Below are 16,430 nucleotides of genomic sequence, written 5' to 3'. Positions count from 1 at the left end.
GCTAAAGCAGATACGTTTTCTGTCTCAGTCACAGGTAATGATGATTTAAAACCATGAAGTACCACTTATAACAGAATTCACAAATTCAAATGCCTACAAACCCATGCCTGGGCTGGGTGTAAGCAAATACACAAAAATCTGTCAGCAGCGGGAGTACTGACCGCCAAGAGAACCCATCCCATCCACGTGGGAATAGGAGAGGGGTCCCCAGATCTTTCCAAATCTCAAGAGAAAGAGAAAATCTAAATTTTTATGTAAAAGTTTGTAAATTGAATAACTTTTTAACAATGATTGTGGCCAAAACAGAAATAAGCAAAGCTAACTCTGTACCAAGTTGATGGTATGAGCAAAAAGAGAAGAATTATTTCAAGTGATTTTAAAACACTGTATTTTGACCACATGCTGTTAGTGGGAAAGAAAACACATACACAGAAGAAGATTGTAAACTACATTCAGTGTTATTCTCATAAGTGGTAAAATTGGCATTGTTATTCTAGATCTATGAGATGCAGTAGGATAAAGCATTAACAGTGCTAAAAACCACGATTTCAGCATAAAAAGATGTAACTATAAAATCAAAGAAGTAAAAAGTGCAGTCTTAATGTTTACTTGAAAATAACAGTATGAACTATTTTTCCCTTTCAGAAAAGACTTGTTTCCTGTCTTTGTCAACTGAAAGGCTAGAAGCAATGACAAACTAGTAACAACAAACAGTCCTAGCGCTCAGATTCTGGGCTCTAACGAGCGTCTCTCTAGGACTTCCTGGAGAAATCTGAGGTCTGCAACAGGAAATGTATGGAAGGACCCTAGGATATCTTGTCCCACCTCAAGCAAAAATGTTATTAAAAGAGAGAAGGGTCGTATCAAAATTACACAGGAACTAACCGCATGGGGTCGCCAAGGGATAAAGATAGTACAAGTTGACCATCAAAAAAGAACGTAAGGACTACAATATATCGAAGCATACCAAATATATTAAAATATATGTGTCCCTAATGATACGACAAAGAAAAAACAGAACCTCATTGGTCAGCATCAAATAATTACTCAGACAATTTATGGAGGACAGGACTTAAGTATTTATTCTGTCTGTCCCACATGGACCATACTTCAGGGCAACCAAACAGCTGATGAAGAGAAGTTATTCCTGATAAAGAGGCCAGCCAACAAATCTAGGAGGAGTGACAGAACGAGGAAATGGCCTTTCTTCCATCCCTAATGAACCGATGGATCTAGAACTGGTCAATGACTGCTAAAGCTATCAGGTGAAAGATTGAGGCAGAACGTTTATCAGTTAGATTTTCATTACAGAAATTTTCAACCATATGCCAAAGCAGACTTTCAAAAAACTTATCACAGCAAAACCAAATTAACCGTAACTCCTTATAGGGTCATCAAATATATAATCAATGCTCGGATTTCTTGGATTGTCTACCAAACACATAATTTTTTCGACTTTGTCAAAATCCATATCCAAACGAGGGCCACAGATTGCTTCCAATTCATGTTGATCTTAAGTGTCTGTTAAGCTATCATTTCTCCCTTGGTTTTTTTTTTCCTAGAAGGAGTTTGTTCTGTTCAGTTTTTTTTCGTATTCTGGATTTTGCAGACTTGATCTGAACAGTGTGATTTGACATATTCCTCTGATCCCATATTTTTATAAATCGGTGGTTACGTTTAAGAGCTTGATTCGATCGATTTTTCAGGTTAAACTTTTGGGCAGGAATATTTCACAGGTGGGGCTTTGGATTATGATGTTGGCCATGGGGGCAGATTTTCATTCTGCCTCTGCCTATGAAAACTGACAGAGAACCTAGGGTAGCAAAACAAAAAGTATTATGGCATCTCAAGAAAAACAAAGAAACAAAAAACCAGGCTGGGGACAAATCACTGGCTCCTGGATGGTCCATTTAGTACCAGCACCTTTGATGGGAAAAGGGAAAGAAAAGACAACAGGACCGCGGCAGGGTCTGAAAGCAGAATCCCAAAGTAGTCAACAAGCTCATCACCGAGAGGCAGAAAGTGGCCGGTTTGAGAACAGCAGCTGAGAGGCATCCCACACACCAGAAGGTGGTGCTTCAAGGACCAGCAGGGACTGGAGCATCTTTAGCTTATGAATACATGAAACTAACAAGCTGTATGAGCTGGACGTTCGTGGCCCTCAAACTCCACGTGTTGAAGCCCTACCTCCCAGGGTGGCTGTATGTGGAGAAGGAGCCTACAGGGAGGTAACGGAGGTTAAGTTAGGTCATGAGGGTGGGGCTGTAATGGGATAGAATTGGTGGCCTCATAAGAAGAGGAAGAGGGAGATCTCTCTCCCTCCGGAGAGCACTCAGAGAAAAGGCTCTGCGAGGACAAAGGGCCGTCTGCACACCAGGAAGAGTTTTCACTAGAAGCTGAACCCTGCAGAACCCTTCAGAACTGTGAGGAACGAAAAGTACCTTGTTACAGCAGCCTGAGCGGGTACAGTCCCACGCTGAGCAGAAGCTTCTAGGAGTGGATTCCCAAGTAGGCAGGGCTGGGACAAGAGGCAAACGGAAAACCAGAGTCCAAATAAAAGCAGGAAAGGGTAAGAACCAGGAAATTTCCAAGTAGGGAGCTATTTCTTAAACATCACGAATCCCACAGAAAATCGGCTCTAATCCACCCCTCCCTTCTGAAAGTGCAGGACGCTAAGCTCCCAAAGATAAGCGAGAGAAAGGGATGATGGTGGAACCTCATACAAGACAGTATCTGAAAGAGAAAGAGAGAAAATAAGCAAATAAAATAACGCACCTGCAGACAAGGAAATGATGCCAGAAAGAGGCCTCCTCTGAAAGAGGTTAAAACTATAACCGTAATATTTCAAAATGAGCAAAAGGAAATTATGAAAATGTCAGATATTAAAAAAATAAATCAGGCCCCGGAAGAGGCGGCTGACAATGCCTTTTAAAAATGTTTTTCTTGAAGTAGAGCTGATTTACAATGTTGTGTTAATTTCTGCTGTACAGCAAAGTGACTCAGTTATACACACACACACACACATTCTTTTTCAGATTCTTTTCCATGATGGTTTATCAAAGAATATTGAATAGAGTTCCCAGTGCTATACAGTAGGACCTTGTTGTTGATCCATTCTATATATAATAGTTTGCATCTGCTAATCCCAAACTCCCAATCCATCCCTCCCCTCCCCCTTGGCAACCACAAGTCTGTTCCCTATGTCTGTGAGTCTGTTTCTGTCGTAGAGAAGTTCATTTGTGTCGTATTTTAGATTCCACATATAAGTGATATCATATGGTATTTGTCTTTCTCTGTCTGACTTATTTCACTTAGTACAATCATCTCTAGGTCCATCCATGTTGCTGCAAATCAGACAATGCCTTTTAAAACACAATGATTTTCATAAACTGCGACCAGATAATCCCCTGCCCATTTCTAAGGAAAAGAAGTTCAAACCATATGTACAAAAATGTTCATTGCAGTTATGGAAAAAATGGGAATAAGTTGGTTATTAGCAATGATTTGAAAAGTACATAATCATTTTTAGTAGAGTGTGTGATCATTAGGGTAAATGACCACCCCAAGGCCATCCCCCACCTCGGCCCTGCTGCTGTGCGAACAGAAGCCCAGGTTCGCTCTGGGTCTGCGTCAGGCCCGTCTCTTTCCAAGCACCCCCTTTTGTATCTCCCACAACCAGACGCAAGGGTCTGAGGGACTCTGCCTCTTGGCTGCTCTAGCCCCAGGCTTTGAGTCAGAAGTAGTCATAGAGAGACAGCGTTCCTAATCCCGGCAAGGGCAGAGACAGTGGCACTGCTTCTGGAATCGAGGCATCAGTGGCAGAGGGTCTAGGCAGAAGCCCCCAGGTGTTCAGAGGAAGTGATGATTGAGTTAGGAACTAGAGTTTTAAGTCACCAGTTTATTAATAGTTCTGTGTGATGACAAAGTTTACCTTCTAACACAATCCCATAAGTAGAGGGCCTGAAATCATGAAGACTCAGGTAACAAGACACCTTATATTTCCTACCCACTCATCCTTCTTCAGTAGGCCCAGTGGGACTTGACAGCAACCAAACGGCCAAACGTGGTCTTAGAAAAGAACAGGCTGGGATGTCCCTGGTGGTGCAGTGGTTAGGAATCCGCCTGCCAATGCAGGGGACACGGGTTCGAGCCCTGGTCTGGGAAGATCCCACATGCCGCGGAGCAGCTGGGCCCGTGCGCCGCTACTGAGCCTGCGCTCTAGAGCCTGCGAGCCACAACTACTGAGCCCACATGCCACAACTACTGAAGCCCACGCGCCTAGAGCCCGTGCTCCGCAACAAGAGAAGCCACCGCAGTGAGACGCCTGCGTACCGCAACAAAGACCCAACGCAACCAAAAATTTAAAAATAAAAAAGAACAGGCCACCTTAGCCCCACTATTTAATTGCTGGCAACTATTCATAAAAGGTAAGATTATGCCTGAAGGGGTAAAATTGTTTACAAAAAGAAACTAGTTAGCTCCCTTCCAGAACTGGACCATCATGTGGTTTTTTGGTTTTGTTTTTGAGATTTAAGCTTTCCACATCCTTTTTCCTCTGGGCAGTTTTCTTTGGTTAGCCCTACTCTTCTTCCAGATCTTCTCCCTATAATCCAATCCCATCACCAGTCAATATTTTCTGAGCTCCAAATTGGAGCATAACACAATATAAATACTTGAAAAGGGGGTAAGAGTACACACCTCACTTTGAGTGTCTGTGAAAACACAAAACATGAATTCACAGAATAAGTAGCAACAAGGAAACTATTTAATAAAATGTGTTTAATTCAGCGCAGACTAGTATGTTTGCATCTTGCATCGATCAGACACGGGGATAGAAGGTTGAAGATGATATGGCAAAACACACATGGAAAAGGTTTTTAAAATAATTTTGATTTTCCACCATCTTCAAAAGTTACAATTTAGAAACATGACGATTTTAGTAGTACATGGAGGTGAAAGGACGTGGAAGCTCAATGCATTTGGAAATAAGAGCTAGACCCTTTCTGAAAACCAAACGAAGAGCAGAGAACAGAGAAACATAACCCGAACAAACAAAAGAATGTGTCTGACAATGGGATGGCCCATCCACGCTGTGGGTTACTAGGTAATTACCGAAAGTGGTGTAAAACCATCTGATGTGGAAAAGCCCCTAATAAAGAGTGAAAAATGTTTATGAAACAATATTATAGTATAATCAATCCCACTCTTTGAGGGAAGATTTGAAATGTCGACGAAATGTCGACAAGTTACCTCTGAATGGTAAACAGAAAATGTGGTGGCCGTGTATGTTTTAACTGTTCAAATCCCTAAACTTTTAATCCATAAAGTATATGACATTTTTCTCTTTGGGAAAAATAAGGTCAGACGTGTGAGGAAATAAAAAAGCAAACGTACCTCACCCCCAAATGGCCCATGAGTTCACTCTGCCAGGCTGGCTTCAGTGTTGTCTAGAATAAAGGATGCTTCCTAACAGTTTGGTTTCCCATCTTTCATGCCTAGGGGATCACAACATAACCATCTCGCCTGACCGATAGTTTTGTCTGTAAACAACTGGCCTTGAATTCGTAACTTTAAATAGGTTTAAGTCTCACCGCTACTGCTTGGGGAAGCTCAATTTTTTTAAGACCCCCTTGTCTTAAGAAGCAAATTTATTTACAACAGCCAAGACACGGAATCAACCTCAGTGTCCATCGGCAGATGAATGGATGAGGAAAATGTACTGTGCGTGTATATATCTATCTATACATCCATCCGTCCATACATACATACATATATGACAGGAAATTGTTCAGCCTTAAAAAAGAAGGAAATCCTGTCATTTACAATATGAATGAACCTCAAGGACATTATACTCAGTGAAATCAGCCAGAGACAGAAAGACAAATCGTGTACGGCAACAGGCGCATGTGGAATCTAAAAAGGAAAGGTGAGCTTGTAGAAGCAGAGTAGGAAGGTGGCTGCCAGGGGGTGCGGAGAAGTGCACGAGAGGGAAATGGGGAGATGTTGGTCAAAGGGCACCAAGTTTCAGTTATGCCAGATGAATGGGGCCTGGAGATCAAAGGTACTGCATGGTGACTGTAGTCACTACTACTTCATTGTACGCTTGAAACGTGCTGAGAGAAATCCGAAATGTTCTTACTACACACAAAAAATAACTGTGAGGTGATGGATGGTGGACGGTATATCAAACCACCGCAGTGCACACCGCAAACACACACAATCTGTGTCAATTATACCCCAACGAAGTTGGGGAAGAAACGTGAGTGTGGTGGCTAGCAAAAAAGAGGGGGCCTGGCACTCCCAGCCGGTATTTATTCAATTTAGTTTTCGCTGAGATGCTTGCTGGATGAACAGGGGCTTTGTCCACGGTGTCACCCTCCCTTCTCTGAACTATTGCAGCGAAGTCGAGAATGGACTTGAGTGGGGCAAGCCTGGACTGTCACTGGCCCGTGGGAGCCCACTCCTGCTGCCACAGCTTCTGAAACGTCACTCTGACCCTCCTCCAGGGGCTCCCCACGGTGTCCCAAGTATCGAAATCTGTACCTGGGCTTGAAAACCCCTGTCTATGGCTCTCCAGCCACGTTCTCTGCCCCGGGGTTTTGTTCCCTTTGCCTCACGTGCTTTTCTCTCTCGAATACCTTCAGATCACCGCCCTTCCTCCCAGGACTCAGATTCAATTCCTGTCATGCTTTCACAGCGTTGTCTAAGGTTCCATCTGAGTACTCACTACAGTCATTAACATTTCTGCAGGTGCCTCCTGACCGCTCGCCTCCCAAGATGAAAGCTGCCTGGCCAGCCATGATATCCCTGGTCACGGAGCTCAGAATTTAGGGGGTGAACTGCCCACATTACAGAAAGATACCCATCTGGGGTGGCTTCTCCTTTGCTTCTTAAAGGCAGGGGGCTGACTGAAAACCAACTCAATTCAAGGGTCCTCTTCCACTTCCTACGGTCCAACCTGAGGCACCAGACCATGCAACAGCACTGTCCTAACCTAGTTACTCGACAACTGGCAAAGCTCCCGACGGGCCCCCCTTTCCCCACTCCTGCAAAGACAAACTGGAATAAAAGGACCAAAGACAGTGCAAACTACAAATTCCGGGAGGGAAAAACTTCAAAACCACCAGACTGTAATGGCGTAACCCCCCGCCCCCGGCCCCTTCCCACCCTAATCCCATCGACCCCAGCCCTACCTCCAACCCCTAAGTTCCTTTCCTCCTCAGGGTTCAGAGATTTAATAACACCAGGAACATGAGGGAGCAAAAAGACACGCTCCTTGGCCCCACGGTGATTCGGCCGCCGAAGGAGACCACCTCTAACACAAATCTACCATCCGATGCGGCCCGAGGCCGAGGCGGTCCAGTGATACGGCCACGGCAGGGACCCCCCCGACCCAGTTTAAAACCCAACGCGTGAGCTGTAAAGGAGCTGCAGCACTTAACTGGTGGGCTTACTTCAGGAACGAGAAAGGAGGTTCTGCAAAAGAACACTGCGAAGCCCAGAAAGGCAGGACCCACGCGTGCAAGGCCTTGCGGCAGCGTGGATCAGGTCCGAGCCGCTTCCCAAAGACCGCTCAGGGCGCTCTAATGGGAAGGTGCAACGGGCCAGGGCCGCCTTTCACCCCAACACGGCTCTAGGTGGGAAGCACGTGCTGCTAGTGACGTGCCCGCCCGGCAGGGTGCTTCAGAACGAGCCCAGGTTACTGTCAGGCAGGGCGCCTAGAGCGCCCACACGCCTGAAGGCATCTGAAGGCGTCCTCGATAGGTAACGTCACTCGTCTCCGAGGCACGACTCCCGAGTCAGACACAATTTCTTCAAGTGATGCTTTACAAAAGGGACCAGAAATTCTCACTACCTGGTGCACACGATCAGCCAGGCAACTGGTCTTACAAGTTCAATGCGTTTTCGGCCATCTCTGCCCTTTCCTAGGTATTGAGACCGATGGGACCAAAGACCCATTCTGTGGGGTCTTAAAACTTGGCCGGGGCACATCATGAGACTGTCTTCAAAATCACTGTGTGCTTCTACTCCGACCAATTCTGTTCTTAGAAGCCATTTCTAGCTTGGCTTTCAACTGAAGGTTCCCCCGTGTTAGAGACCAGATTTCAAACTGAGGGGAAAACGTCCCCATTTGTATAAACGAGACAGAAACGCATTCCCCGCAAGATAACTGAACACCAGATGATTCAGAAAATCCAGGCAAAGTAGAAGCAATGTATTTGGCAATTTTTTTCTTCCGACGAATGACGTAAATTCTCTCCCACCTCCAAGTAGCTTGCAAGATTTAACTGTTACATTTAAGATTCAGCGTATTTGTCATTCTACATGAGGTTACACACACATACCCTTCGTGTAAGTTATCTCATCCTGATCATGGGAAGAAACTTCACATCTGTTAAAGTCTGGTTCTGAATATAGCATAGCATATACAGCAATTCAAATCTGTAAGTGAATCTATTAATATTTATTCAATATTTTAACAAATTAAAACGCATCCAATTTTACCCTTTATATTTCAGTTCTCCACATACTGACGTGATCCTTTCCCTACCTTTTCAGGTAGGAAAGTAATCATTTAAGGATAACTGGACACCTAAAGAACTTTGGTAAACTGCACTATAGTACAGTAGTACTTACATGAGCAAAACAGCTCTTATTTTGACTTCTAATTGCTACAGTATGGTGTCGATGGGATCAAACTCAGGCAAGACGGACTCAATTCATGTTTACATGTGGAAACCATACGAACATAAGTGGTTAACCTATTGAGACTTTGGCAGTCTTGTTTCACTTCACTGAGAAGCCAATCTAAGCCCTACTTTTCTGTTGCAGCATCCTGCTGTCCTTGCACCGCCCACAAAAATTCTTTGTGGGGAGAAAAACCACCAAAGCTGTGATGTGTCCAATGAAATCCTTAATCTTTGACATCTTTAAAGCTTGGGAGTACTTGACAACAGCAGGTAAACGTGGAACATCTTCCTAGCATACCAACTTTACGTTAAACATGTTAACGTTGAAACAAAAGGCAAGTAAACGCACAATTTATATTCATTTTTAACAGATGAGACGTCCCTCAAGTTCCCGCAACCATCTGTATGGTTTCATCAGACTTTGAGAAGCTCTACATTAGAACATGGTTACTTTTGCCATAAAAGCAACTATAATTCTTAAGATCTCTATTTGAAACGTCTAAAACAGGTACCACTTTTATTCTGACAGGTCACACAAATCTCAAACAAGCTCTTCCCTAGGTGTGAAACTACCTAGGCCAAAAGACAGGTGGGGTAGGTATTATTTTAGCCTGACTGCATTGACAGTATTTACACCTCTTAACGACTTACCGAATACAATACTGTTAACCTGTCATTTCATTTGTGTGAAATGATTCACATGTACAGAAAATTAGAATTTAACCTAACAGACTTCAAATTAAGTAGTAATAGCAAAGGCAATTCAGATACTAACATGGCACAATTTTCCCTGTTAGTGGTTTTAAAATGCTCATTTAAACGAGGGATGAGTTCATTTGCTTAGATATTTGAAATACAACTTTATTCTGATTCTAAACGAAAAGGAATGGGAATGACAGTAACAAACAAGATTCCACCACTGAATATTGTGATGTGACTGTAGCAGTCTTATATTTGAAACTTAAGGAGGAAAGAACTGTGTTCCAAAACACCTAAATATGCAGGTCCAAAAAAATGAAGTTTTTTTTTTTTTAACTGCCACATTCACTCCAAAGCCCATTCATCTCCTTCAGCATACCAAACATTAAGCACATGTTCTGCTTAGCTATATAATAAAGTGGCAAACACGCTGCACCACTGACATCACAGGACAGTTGCCTATAAAACTAGACTTCTGACGCTGGGCTCCAGCTTCACTTTTCTCACAGGTCATCATCTTCATCCGGGAGGGCAGTTGTCTGAGCAACCTAGACACAGAGATGAAAACGTTGTCATGCTCCAGGTGAAAACCACTAGGAACCTAGAAGCATTCACTACCGAGCCGCACACACCGTACCTCTAGATCGTGCTCGTACTGCGCTGCCAACGCTGGGTCCATGACCACCTCTGGCGGGGCGAGAGCAGGCATGGCGACAAACTCCAAGTTAGGGTCTCCGATCAGTTTTCTAGCAAGCCAGAGGAAGGGCTTTTCAAAATTGTAGTTACTTTTGGCGGAGATGTCATAGTACTGTTTAAATGAGAGGTAAAATTAATTTTAAAAACCCACACATCAAAGACGTTGATGAAGCACTTTAATGGACTCATAATTTACCTAAGGGTCATAAATCCAGTAAGTTCTAAGAACCATACCTGAAGATTCTTCTTTCGGTGGAAGACAATCGACTTTGCCTTAACCTTTCTGTCCTTAATATCCACTTTGTTGCCACACAGCACGATGGGGATGTTCTCACACACGCGTACCAGATCTCTATGCCAGTTGGGCACGTTCTTGTAAGTAACCCTCGATGTTACATCAAACATTATGATAGCACACTGGGCTGAAAGGAGCATTTACAGTAGATTAGTGTCGGCCTAAGAATCTGCTACATGGATGAAACATGCTAAGAACTATGGACTCACAGTCTCAGGCCTAACTCCAGGTCAGCCACGTTTCTCTACTCATTTTCAAGATCTCTACCAATTCCAAAAATCTCAAATCATTTTAATACACAGTATTATTTAAAAGTCCATTTTACTGTACATGAAAGACCAGCTTACCATATGAAATCTCTCTACCTGTAATACTTCGTAAGTTCTGCCTCATCCCAAGAAAGTATCCAGTAGATCAACGATAAATCAGCATTCCAGGGAACTCACCTCCCATATTCTGAGGATCTAGCAATCTACTCTTTCAAAACGTTCTTAAATGGCTGAACACACTAGGATATACTGTGCCTATTTTTAAAAGCTCAGTTAAGTCCCTATGTTGACCTGCAAAAAGAGCCATGATAAAGCTGGTAAGCCACTGAGTATGCGTGATACATTAAACAGATTTTTAGGTAAAGAATGGGGGCGGGGAGGGGAGAGGAAGAATCTTTGCAGTTGTACGCACTCTCGTAAGGCAAAAGACATGGAAAGATTCCCAACGATTTTCATGGGAAGAGAAAGTCTTACATTGAGCATTTTCTTTGTTCATCTTTTTGCTGGGTATAATGAGAAGCATTTGTTTCCTTTGCACTTTTAAAATCAAACACTCTGAAAAAAATATTCTGCAAGACCTAGTGAAATTAAAAAGAAACCGGCTGGCCTTATACCACATTTTATAAGATAGAAAGCCTAGTGCCTCTGGTCCAGGATCTGGTCAAACTGTTTACTACCTTTTTAATGGAGTGCAGAAGAAATGATCATCGACTACCACCAAAATATATACCCAAACCTAAGTTTTCAAATACTGGGGCTGCAGCAACACCTTGTCTGTTGCTTCCAGTTTTTAAATTAAGAGCCTCAACATACATCGCATCACCTCTTTCAAAACAGTGCCTACGGTGACGCAAGCATGCAATCAAATGGCACCAGACAACCTTCACAGGACCTCCTCCCCTCCGACCGAGGGTCAGCTCTCAGGAGCCAGCCCACCTCCTGAACCGAAGCGCATCGCGCAATGGCCAGTCAGCATGAGGCACGTGTCTGCCGGGACAGACCTGATGACCTGTAAGCAGCCTTGGACGGGAAGCTACAAATCCTCTCAAAGGCGGCCGGTTACGAGGCAGATACCTACCTTGGATGTAATAGCCATCTCTCAGTCCACCAAATTTCTCCTGGCCAGCTGTATCCCATACGTTGAACTTAATGGGTCCTCTGTTGGTATGGAACACAAGGGGATGGACCTCAACGCCCAAGGTGGCTGGAACATAAGCGTGGAAAGTTAGTCAGTGACCTCATCCGTCTCCCACACGTTTTCACACATCGTTTCCCCCACGTACCTACATACTTCTTCTCAAATTCACCAGTCAGATGGCGTTTCACAAATGTAGTTTTCCCAGTACCGCCGTCACCAACCAATACGAGCTGTTGGGAAACACATCTTTGAAGTAAACACCGGAACGGGTCTCAGGACCGAGAGACTGTCCCGGTGCTCTGGACCGCCGTCTCACAGGGAAGTACCCTACATGCCCCCTGAGCACACCTAAGACAAAGCATCTTAAGACAGCAGCCCCGTCCCATCTCACGAATGACCCGAACCGGCGGAGCTCCGAGCCCAGCTTCCCCGCGCGCAGGGCGGGGCTCGCCCCCTCCCCCCGCCCCTCCCCCCCCCGGTTGTCAGGGGACCGAAGGCACTGCCGCAGCACCCGCACGCTGGCCGGCGAGGCGGGCCAACGGCACCCGGCCGCGGTCACGAAGCAGAGCCCGCCGTTAAGGCCGTCCGGACGCGGGGCCCCCATTCCTAGGGCCGCCCTTCCTCCCGACCCCCTCGGATACCCACCTTGAACTGCACTTGGGGCTCTCCTTGCGCAGCCATCGCGATGCTACTGCGGGCAAAGGAGAAAGAAGTGAGGCCGCATGGCCGGACCCGCCCCACGTGCCCGGGCCCACAAAGGCCTCCACCCCAGAGCCCGGCAGCCCGCACCCCACCCCCACCCCGACACACACACACACACACACACACACACGCACACGCACACGCACACGCACACGCGCGCGCGGGGGCCGCGAGGGCGCGCGACGGCGATGGCGGCGAGGCGCTGCTCCCCGGCTCGGCTCCCCCGGCCGCCGGGGCCCGGCTCGCGCCCGCTCGGCGCCGAGGCCCCGGCGCGGAAAGCGCCCGGTCACGGCCCGCGGCCAGCCCGGGCCGCCCCGGCCGCCCCCCGGCCCTCCGCCCGGCCGCCCCGGCCGGATCTCTCCTGCAGCCCCGCGGCCCGGCCGCCCGGCCTCCCCTCCGCCCCGGCCGCCCGCCCGGCCCACCGCGGCTCGGGTCCCGGCGCCCTCGCGGCCAGATAGGAAGGAAGGTCCTCCTCCCGGAGCCCGGGGTCCCCACGCAGCCACCACCTCACGGCCGCCTCCCGCCGCCGCTGGGACGCCCCGATCCCCGCCCCCGCCCCCGCACCGCAGCCCCCGCCCCAGCTCCACTACCTTCCAGAAGCGTCTCCGAGCCCGTCTGACTGAGGGCTGGAAAGATGGCGGAAGCGCAATTCAAATGCCCGGAGACGCAGCCGACGCCGGCGCGCGCCGAGGGAGGGCGGGGCAACGGCGCTGCGTCGCTCCCACGTGACCCCTCGCGCACGCGCACGCACGCCGCCCCGGCTCCGGCGGCTGTGCCCGTTGGCCTGGCGCATAGGGAGAGGTTCGCGGCGCGCCGGGCGCGGGAGGCTAGGCGGTCGCGCGCACGCACGCCGGCCCGCGGGACCACGTGCGCCAGCCCGGAGGGCGAGTTCCCGCGCGCGCATGCGCCGACGGCGACGAGGCGCGCCCAGCTGCCACCGCGGGAACAGAAGTGGAAGGAGAGGGCCGAGGCCCCCTTGGGCGGGAAACTCGCGGGGTGGCCCACACAAAGGCCCTGCCCCTGTGTACAAACACGGCACGGCGGGCCCGGGGCGGGCGCCATGTTGGGGTGCGGGCCTCCCTACCCGCCCTTCCCTCCGGCTCTTCCCCCGCGCCTCCGTCTCGGTCAGGACCTTCTGGGAAGTAAAGGAAGCAGAGACCGATGCTTTTCCCACCCTGGAAAGACGGCCACCTTATTCTTAGAGCATCTAAGTGGTCGGCAGCCTTTGTGGCCCTAATTCTGCAAACAGGATGATGAAATTTAGTGTTTCCAACCGTGGCAGCTCTTCTCATCTTAGTGACAAACCAGGGATGCAATCCATGAGTATTTAGGTTCCAGGGTCAAGGGTCCAGACAAGAACTGTTCACGCATAGAACTTACATTCTCCTGGGGCACAGCCTCCTCTCAGTATTGTCAAAGATGGAAAATGAGGTACACCTCCAGCTCGACAAGTGTGGGTTATTATCCTTCATTGGCTTTCAGCAAAGATGTTGGCCGAAGGGAGTCCTCCAAACTCACACACATCCTAAATATAGAAGGCCAGTTTGGGGCATTTGTCTGAACAGCCACGGATTCTTAAACTCATATGGTGGCCCCTCTCCCCAAGCAAGCATCCACGGCTGGCAGCAAGAGCAGACAGCTAATGGCCCCATCAGGAGAGTCAAGTTCCCTGGGAAAGATGCCACCATGGGGAGTCCTCCCAGAGCAAAGAGAACCCAAAATGACAAGGAGTTAGCTACCTAGTCCTGAGCACACTTGCAGACAAGTCTGCTGGGAACCCAAGTGATGCAAATTGGGCACAACAGATCTGAGAACCTGCCCGCTGGGAACTCAGGTCCGAGGGTCCCTAAGGACCCTCAGGCAAACACCAAGCCAACCTCGATGCCGCTGGTGGGAGTGTAAACTGGTTTGGCCACTTGGGAAGGTAGAAACATAAAACACATAAGTGTCCATGACTTATGACCTTTATAGTTCCATTTCTAGGGAGATGCCCTGGAGTTCAATTCACACATATGCCCAAGAAGACAAATATCACAATGATCACTGCAACATTATTTATAATAGCAAAAGATTAAACTTACATAAATGTCCATCAGGGAAATTTATAAATAAAATCTATTATCTAGACTATGGACTTACTGTACAGCATTTAAAAAGAATGAAGCTCATCTAATCAGCAGGGTTGGGTAGATCTCAAAAGGCTCACGTTGAGAAAAAAGAAGCAAGTTCAAGGAAGATGTGATAATAGCTTTATACAGTCTATACATAACTTTATAGAGGTTATACATATAGTATAACCCTGCTTATGTTTTTTACAAATACACAGAAACCATATTAGTCCTTGAATGTAGGTTTTTAAAAATTGAGTGCAAGTATATAGACTGAGTTCTGATGGCTGTCGCTTCAAGAAATGGTGAAAAGGATTCTGATGGAACGATGAGAGGTCAACGAAGATTGTAACTTTATCTGCGATGTCTGCTTCTCTTTTTCTAAAAGGTGATTTGAAGCAAATATGACAGCCTATTAACCATTATATAATTCTGGGTGATGAGAACACGTTTATAGCATTTTTATAGCATTTTATAGCTATAAAATGCTATAGCATTTTATAGCATTTTTCTTCCAGCAAAAATGCTAAGGGGATATATACCAAACCAAGAGTACTAGCTGTTCTAGACAGAGCTCCTGGGGGATTGGTTCGTTTGCAGTTTACAGAGGTACTTACTTGTCTCTGGCATCCAGTGTGGATTGCAAGCCGATGCTTAACCGGTAGTTAGAATGTTGCAAAAATCGTACAAGGAATTTCAGCATCCATTACCTTTGATTTCCCCAAACGTTAACATTATTTACTTGATCATTTGTCTTTACCGTCCTAGCCTGCTGTGTCACAGTATATATATCGTACATACATTTTTCTGTAGATCATATATATAGATATGATTTTTTTCCCACTGCAATGTTTGAGACTAAATAGCAAACAGGACACCCCTCTGTGTGTACTGCTTAAAACCTCAGGACATTCTGTTACATAATCGCGGCACACTTACCAAAATTGGGAAATTCATATTGTTATCAAATATCGAATGTTATCGAATATCGAATTATCAAATGTACAGGACTTAATTGGCAGTTTTCTCCCTCCTGCCCTTATCTGGTGCAGGATCCTCCAGGATTACACGTTACGTTGACCTGTCCTGCTAGTCCCTAACTCTTTTTTTTTAATTGAAGTATAGTTTATTTACAATGTTGTGTTAGTTTCTGCTGTACAGCAAAGTGATTCAGTTATACACATATACATTCTTTTTCTTTTTAAATATTTATTTATTTTTGGCTGCGTTGGGTCTTCATTGCTGCGCGAGGGCTTTTCTCTAGTTGCAGCGAGCAGGGGCTACTCTTCGTTGCTGTGTGTGGGCTTCTCGTTGTGATGGCTTTTCTTGTTGCGGAGCACGGGCTCTAGGCACACAGGCTTCAGTAGTTGTGGCACATGGGCTCAGTAGTTGTAGCACATGGGCTCTAGAGCGCAGGCTCAGTAGTTGTGGTTCACGGGCTTAGTTGCTCCGCAGCATGTGGGATCTTCCCGGGCCAGGGCTCGAACCCATGTCCCCTGCATTGGCAGGTGAATTCTTAACCACTGCGCCCCCAGGGAAGCCCCACATATACATTCTTCTTTTTTTTTTCTTTTCTGGCCGCACCTCGAGGCATGCAGGATCTTAGTACCCCCAACCAGGGGTCGAACCTGCGCTCCCTGCCGTGGAAGTGCAGAGCCTCAACCACTGGACCTCTCTGTGTTTTGTTTTATTTTATTTGTTTTATTTGTTTTGGGCCACACCACATGGACCTTTTATTTGTTTTGGGCCGCACCACATGGCTTGTGGACCTTTTATTTGTTTTGGGCCGCACCACATGGCTTGTTCCCCAACCAGGGATCGAACCTGGGCCCT

The 16,430-nt window shown here is 46.8% G+C and overlaps 1 protein-coding gene across 3 annotated transcripts; it reads right to left on the bottom strand.

Annotated features, from left to right (window-relative positions):
• Positions 1-8,194: 8,194 nt before the first annotated feature.
• On the bottom strand, positions 8,195-13,282 carry RAN (RAN, member RAS oncogene family). 3 transcript variants are annotated; one of them, XM_060121169.1, is made up of 7 exons: positions 13,080-13,282; positions 12,433-12,478; positions 11,933-12,017; positions 11,728-11,853; positions 10,320-10,507; positions 10,027-10,197; positions 8,195-9,937 (listed from the first exon to the last, which is right to left on the bottom strand). In XM_060121169.1, exons 1-7 carry the CDS (start codon positions 13,280-13,282, stop codon positions 9,893-9,895), a joined length of 864 nt encoding a protein of 287 aa, XP_059977152.1. In that variant the 3' UTR covers positions 8,195-9,892. The 3 variants fall into 3 exon arrangements, with proteins under 3 accessions (XP_059977152.1, XP_059977154.1, XP_059977155.1); XM_060121171.1 differs by having other exon boundaries at positions 12,433-12,475; positions 13,080-13,182; XM_060121172.1 differs by lacking the exon at positions 13,080-13,282 and adding an exon at positions 12,912-12,997 and having other exon boundaries at positions 12,433-12,475.
• Between the last annotated feature and the right edge of the window lie 3,148 nt (positions 13,283-16,430).

This window comes from Lagenorhynchus albirostris, chromosome 14, assembly GCF_949774975.1.
Source record: "Lagenorhynchus albirostris chromosome 14, mLagAlb1.1, whole genome shotgun sequence".
Taxonomy (NCBI): Eukaryota; Metazoa; Chordata; class Mammalia; order Artiodactyla; family Delphinidae; genus Lagenorhynchus; species Lagenorhynchus albirostris.
Note: the sequence above shows the minus strand (reverse complement) of the source record. Positions and strands in the feature narration are given on the sequence as shown.

Excerpts from the sequence above, each read along its gene's own strand:
- RAN (XM_060121169.1), bottom strand. The coding sequence starts at position 13,282 with ATGCGCCAGGCCAACGGGCACAGCCGCCGGAGCCGGGGCGGCGTGCGT. Across the intron at positions 12,018-12,432 it reads AGCCCCAAGTGCAGTTCAAG|CTCGTATTGGTTGGTGACGG; the intron begins GTGGGTATCCGA and ends GTTTCCCAACAG. Across the intron at positions 11,854-11,932 it reads ATTTGAGAAGAAGTATGTAG|CCACCTTGGGCGTTGAGGTC; the intron begins GTACGTGGGGGA and ends CTTATGTTCCAG.